This window comes from Microcebus murinus, chromosome 19 (genome assembly GCF_040939455.1).
Source record: "Microcebus murinus isolate Inina chromosome 19, M.murinus_Inina_mat1.0, whole genome shotgun sequence".
Lineage (NCBI taxonomy): Eukaryota > Metazoa > Chordata > Mammalia > Primates > Cheirogaleidae > Microcebus > Microcebus murinus.
Genome location: NC_134122.1, coordinates 3,821,290 through 3,827,721, shown reverse-complemented (window position 1 = coordinate 3,827,721; position 6,432 = coordinate 3,821,290). Strand labels below are relative to the sequence as shown.

The following is a 6,432-nucleotide window of genomic DNA, read 5'->3' as shown; positions in this document are numbered from 1 at the left end:
GGTGGAGGCAAAAAGGAAAGAGGAAGCGAGACTGAGAGAGGAAGGGGAGGAAGTTGAGCCAGAGGTTCAGCAGCCCCAGGGGGTGGGCCTGCTCTGTGTCCCACGGCTGGTCACTGGGTCTCCACAGCACGGCCGACCGGGACCTCACAGTTTGCTCTTTTCCCACCAAACCTGTGGGCGGCGAGCTCAGAAAGCGGAAAGACTCCCAACAGGCTCCCAGTGGCCCAGCCCGGGCAGCACAGAGCCGCGGCGGGGCATCCAGGCCCTCACGCCGGTCTCCCCAAGATTAGCCAAGAAGTAAATACAATCAGATTTCGTTAACTATCCGATGTGTAACAGTAATTACTGGTAGAAATTACTCGAAGTAAAAAAGATGCCTGTGGTAAAATTTGTTCTCAGGGGAAAATTGGTCTTCATAGAAATAACGGCCCCCAGATGAAATGCACGGTGGCAAGTAGCTGCAAGTGGAACAGATTCTGGTGCAGTCATTTCAGCAAATAAAAAGGAAAGTGTTTCTAAAACCACTTTGTGTTGTATTGGAAATTGGTCAATGAATTAACTTGGCTTGGTGGAAAAGTCACTCTAAAACCCCATGTTCTCCATGAAGATGCAGAATAAGGAGGCCTGTATTGTTTGTATTTATACACACAGAGTAAAAACAGCCATGGGTCAACATGGGATGTCCCTTATGCAGACCCCTCCCTATGCCCAGGGCCCCCACCCTGTCCTGGGCCAGGCACAGACACCCAGGTCTCAGCCGCGAGCACAGAGGGGCCTGGCGGTGGAGCACAGGGTGGCAGCTCAGGGGTTGACAGGCTCCTCGGGGAGATGTTTGCTGGCTCGGGATTCGAGGCGCAGGGGTCTCAAGGGCCTGGCAGGCCCTGGGGGTTGCTGGGGGTCCCTCGGGTGTGGGACCAGCGGTGGCAGCAGCGGCAGAGGCGGCAGGGAGGGCGGCCGAGCTGGCATGGTCATGTGAGAGCCCAAGGCATCTGAGTAGGTGCTGGTGCGGGTGCACATGGCTGTGGGCAGCAGAGACCCCAGATGTGTCCCAGGAGCACCCCTGGGAGATGCTGGCCCAAGGGGGCACCCCACCAAGGAGAAGGGAAGCCCCGGCCTGGAAGCGCTTTGTGTGCACAGCAGGGTGGGAGCCACACCTCGCCTGGTCTCCGGCACCTGAAACTTCCCGGGGGTAACCCAAGATAAATGACACCAGAAATGGGTGCCACAGTGGAGCACAGCACCCAGGACAGGACACGGGGCTTTGAGTCCGGGGCCCTGGGCTCAGGTCCCAGCTCGCCTGCTCTGGGACCTTGGGCCCCAGCTCCTTCTCTTGAAATGGGTTGATAGTACTCCCAGGCAGGATGGGGCGAGGTCAGGGAGAAAGTGCTCTGCGCACTGGGACAGGCCCCGGTGCCCGCACACGGCGGCACCAAATGGAGGCCGCACGCTCAGGGCTTTCCAGCTGGCTCCCGACCACGGCTCCCTGTCCCACCCAGCAGCCGGGTGGGCACCTGGGAACAGAGGCCTGTCCTGGGCCCTGGGGCCAGGAAGTCCCCCTGAAGGGTCAAGCGGCAGCCCTGACAGCTGGGTGAGGCCCCAGGGCCCCACCTGTGGCCGAGGCAGGTAAGGGGTGGGTGAGGTAGGGTGGGAGCCGTGGGGAGGGACCAGTGACCCTGCCAGGATCCCAGCTGGGCCAGGGCCGGGGTCAGGTACTCACGGGAGTAGATGGAACCAAACAAGGCACCGGAGCTCACGCGGTCATACAGGCTTCGAGATGGGGGGCACGGGACCTTCACAGCTTTGCGGACAGAAAAGGGGAAGAGATGGGAGTGGGCCGGGGCTCTTCCAGGGTTCAGTGCTCCCTGGAGCCCCTGCGGCAGGCCACACATTGCCTGTGGGGGCAGTGGAGAACCATCCCTGTTTCCCAGCCCCACCTGCCCCTGCGGCTCAGCCCTGCCCACGCCCTCCTTACCTCCTAGAGTCTAGGCTAAGGGAGTAAAAGGATTTTTTCTTTCTTTTTTTTTTTTTTTTTTTTTGAGACAGAGTCTCACTCTGTCACCCAGGCTAGAGTGTAATGGCACGATCACGGCTCACTGCAGCCTCGAAGTCCTAGCCTCAAGCGATCCTCCCTCCGCAGGCTCCCAAAAGTGCGGATGCTACTAGAGGTGTGAGCCACCCCACCTGGTGCAAAGAAGGCTTTTTGAACATAGCGATGCTATTTTAGCATGTGGGACGTGCGGGAATGCTCACAAGAGTGTCGTGGTCGGGTGTCTGGCAGTTCTTTAGATTTCCCCCGGGGCCAGACCACCAAATGCCCCTTCCCCATGTCCTGTCCCTCACCTTTTTATTTATTTATTTATTTTTGCAGTTTTTTGAGGTGAAACTCATTTAGCATAAAACTAACCATTCTAAAGTGTACAATTCAGAGGCATTTAGTGCACTCAGTGTTGTACACCCACCTCTATCTAGTTCCAGAACATTTCCATTACCCCAGAAGGAGCCCCGTCCCACTTAGCAGTCACACTCAGTTCTCCCACCCCGACGCTGGCAGCCACCAATTTTCCTTCTGTCCCTATAGATGTCCCTATTTTGACATTTCGTGGAAACAGAATCTTGCAACGGGTGGCCTTTTGGGTCTGGCTCCGTCCTTCACTTTTGAAGCCACAGCCTCCCCGTCTCCCTGTCCAGCCAAGAGTCATTGTGTCCCCAACAGGCCACCTACCTCGATCCCTGCAACCTGGGAACACCTGACATAGCAAAGGGAGCTCTGAGAAGTTAAGGATCGTGAGGGGGGAGCATCCCGGTGACCCAGGTGGCCCTTGTAAGGAGGGGGCAGGAGGTCAGAGAAGGTGACAACAGAAGCAGAGGCCAGAGTGGCACTCCTTGGAGATGGAGGAAGGGCTGTGAGCCACGGACACAGGTGCCTCCAGGAGCCGGAACAGGGAGGGAAACAGACTCGCCCCGGCACCCCCAGGAGCACAGCCCTGCCTCGACGTTAGCCCAGGGAGGCCGATTTCAGACTTCTGATCTCGAGAACAGACTAACATAATCTGTGTTGTTTTGAGCTACTCAACGTGGTCACAGCAGCCGCGGGAAGGAAGGAACGCGGATGGGTCTGGGCTGGGCTGTGTGCTTTAGGCAGTTCCCTGGGAGCTGGTGGAGGCGCGCTCGAGGCTGGTGGGGTGACTTCCCCCTCGGCTGGCTCCCCCTGCCTCTGCCGCTTTGATCCCACACCTTCTCCCCAGTCCTGTCTGGGCTGGGCCTTCCTCCCCTGCGGGCCTCTCTGGAAGTCCAGCCTGCTGCCTGCCACCCCGCACGTCCGCCTCTGCAGGCTCCGTTCACTGCGGACCAGGTGTTCCTCTGCGCCTGACAGCAGCTCCGGAATCTGGACGCCAGAGGCTGGCCCGGGGCTCTTGGTGGCCTGGTGGCCGGGGGCTGGCAAAGAAGGGCCGTGTGCACAGCAGGAGCACGGAGGACTCTGGGATGAACGGATCACTGAACCCGGGACCGGGCTGGAGCTGGGCGGGGCTCACCCTGGCTGCTTTTAGGGTTAGATAGCAAGTCTGCTTTGGATTAGAATGTTCTTTTAGGTAAATAAACGAGCAACAGGAGCACACTGTTCGAGATCTGGCCACAGACAGGCTTCCAACTGATTTCTAATACAGCTAGTCCCCAATTTACGATGGTTTGACTTTGATTTTTCGACTTTACGATGGTGCAAAACCATCTCAATTTCAACATAATGTATGGTATTCAATAAGTTACATGAGACACTTCACACTTTCTTATAAAACAGGCCTCGTGTTAGATGATTTTGCCCAATTAGAGGCTCATGTACGTGTTCGGAGCACATTTAAGGGAGGCAAGGCTAAGCCGTGATGTCGGTGGGTGAGGGGTATTAAATGCAAATTGACTTAGGATGTTTTCAATTTACTGCAGGTCTGTCGGGACGGAACCCCATCGTAAGTGGAGGAGCACCTGTACTGGTTAGGCTTTGTCATCCCAGCAAGATAGAGCAGCTGAGACCTTCACGATTCAAGTCCTGGTTCTCTGCTTGGGTCTCGGGAATGCACAAGCCATCGGGGAGGAGTCCCTTCCTCTGGGGTGACATACTGGGGCTGGGTGTAGGGGGTGGTGGACATCATCCGTCCAGGCCCCGCCACCAGGGGTGCCCTCCCAGCAAGCACCCCCCACCTCATTCCTGAAACTTGTCTCCAGGTAGCTGCAGGGAGCAAGGAGGTGGGGCAGGGCCAGGCCCCAAGTTGGGGCTCACTAAACATTAGCCACTGTTGTTACCCTGCTCGGTGATCCCTGCAGCCCGGCCCAGCCCCTCCCAACAGACCTGGGGGGGAGCCCGGAACAGCCAAGTCTCCCCAGGAGAAGGCATCCCACCCAGGGAGAACACAGGGTTCGAGATGGAGTCCTGACCGCCTGGAAACGGGTGAGGGCCTGCAGTGGGGTCGAATGGTGGTCCCCAAAACGATCTCTCCCGGAACCTGTGACTATGGCCTTATTGGGAGAAAGGGTCTGTGCAGGTGTAATTCAGTTAAGGATCTTGAGATGAGATCATCCTGGGTTAGGTTGGGCCCTAAATCCAAAGACAAATATCCTTATAAGAGGAGAGGAGGCCGGGTGAGGTGGCTCACGCCTGTAATCCTAGCACTTTGGGAGGCGGTGGCGGGAGGGTTGCTTGAGCCCAGGAATTGGAGACTGCAGTGAGCTATGATGACACCACTGCACTCTAGGCTGGGCAACAGAGGGAGACCCTGTGTCAAAAAAAAAAAAAAAGAAAGAAAAAAGAGTAGAGGAGAGGACAGGTGGAGGAGGTGGCCGTGTGCCAACAGAGGCAGACAGTGACGGGGCCGCAAGCCAAGGAGCCCCAGCAGCCGCCAGAAGCTGGAAGAGCAAGGAAGGATCCTCCCCGGGAGCCCTGACACCTCGACTTGGGGCTGCCAGCCCCTAGAACTGTGAGACAATAAACTTCTGCTGTTTTAAGCCGCATAGTTTGTGGCAATTTGTCGAGGCAGCCCCAGGAAACAGGTGCAGGATGCTTCCTTCTTTGCCAGCATGTCTAATAGGACGGCCCCCTGCCCTTTCTCACGTGTCTGGTGTTTAGTCCGCAAGTCAGTGGGGAGAAAGGTCCTGAGGAAGAATTTCTGCGGGCGGAGATCAGCCCCCGGGGAGCTCCGGGGATGGGGCATGCGCAGCTCCCACGCGGCACAGCGGAGAACTCCTCTCCTGGGGCGGAAAGCAGCCCCCGCGGTGTGCAGAGAAAGCTCTCCTTTGTGGGTTGTAAGCGCATGGTGGGTCTGGAGTCCTGGGGTTCCAGGTAGGAGCCAGTGAGAGCAGGAGCAGTGACCACAGCAACCGTTCCAAATGTCCGGGTCTCCCGCTGACCCAGCGGTCCAGGGCCTGGTCCCATCCAGCCTTCTCCTCCTCACCCTGCCCCTATCCCCGGCTCTGCACTCTGGGCAGTTCCTGCTGAGCGTGGTTCCGCCCACCACAGGGCCTTTGCACCCGCTGTTCCCTCCACCTGGGCCACCCTCCTCCCACCGACCCCTCAGCCAGCTCCGAGGACCGAGGACCGGCGTCCCTTGTCACCACTCTCCCACCGCCAGCCCAGCACCCCTTCCCCAGGCAGGCCAGCTGCCCCTTCTCTAGACCAGCTCTCCCTTCAGGCCACTGTTTGTCTCTTCCCGATAGCCCATCCTTGTCCTCGCCCGCTGCTGATTGGCTTACAGCCAGCCTCCCCCATCGGCCTCCCCCAGTGTGCGGGGACCATCGGGACGTCCCATCTCTTTTGCTCCCTACTGTCTCCTGGTGCCTGGTGTGGCACCTGGCACACAGTGGGGACCCCATTTTAGCGAGTGATTGTGTAAGGGCTCCCCGGTCAGGGACAGCACCCGCTCTGGGCCCCGCCTGCTCCCCCGGCCCGGCCCAGCAGAACCGGGGCCCTGGGAAGGGTGTCCAGAGAGCCCGACAGCCCTCACCTGCCAGCTCCGTGTCCACGCCGCCCGAGGACTGAGCCGCAACCTGGCTCATTCGGCCTTTGTACAGGATGCCGTCCACTCCCAGGATGTCCACCTCGGCCTGTTGGACGGCCGCGGCCTGGGTCAGGCAGCCCCCTTCCCTAGTGCACGCGGAGGTCGGGAGACAGAGCACAGCCTCCCCTGGGGGTGCCCGCGCTCCCGCCTGGGGCTGGGGTGCCCCGAAGTCCGCCCTCCAGGAAGGAGGCCCCGGCCAGACTCACGCTGTCATAATCCATCATGTCGGGGTCCCCGTAGGGGTAGAGCGTCGACAGGTTGTGCGACTTGTGCTTCGGGTTGGCGTCGTCTCGGGGGCCGTCTCCCCAGTTCTGCTGGCGGGAGTCCAGGCCCTCCTGGATTCTAAGGTCCCGGAACTGCAGCCGCTGCTGTTCCCTGGGGCAGGGCA

General features: G+C 59.2%; 1 protein-coding gene across 1 annotated transcript in view; it reads right to left on the bottom strand.

Moving 5' to 3' along the window:
• Positions 1-617: 617 nt before the first annotated feature.
• The window catches only part of C19H16orf96 (chromosome 19 C16orf96 homolog), a 34,357-nt gene continuing 28,542 nt past the window's right edge, over positions 618-6,432 (bottom strand). The window contains exons 13-16 of the mRNA XM_075995039.1: positions 6,251-6,419; positions 5,991-6,090; positions 1,718-1,798; positions 618-1,019 (exon numbers count right to left, since the gene is read on the bottom strand). Coding sequence (XP_075851154.1) covers positions 802-1,019; positions 1,718-1,798; positions 5,991-6,090; positions 6,251-6,419 — 568 coding nt within the window. The 3' untranslated portion in view covers positions 618-801. The remainder of the gene's footprint in view (positions 1,020-1,717; positions 1,799-5,990; positions 6,091-6,250; positions 6,420-6,432) is intronic.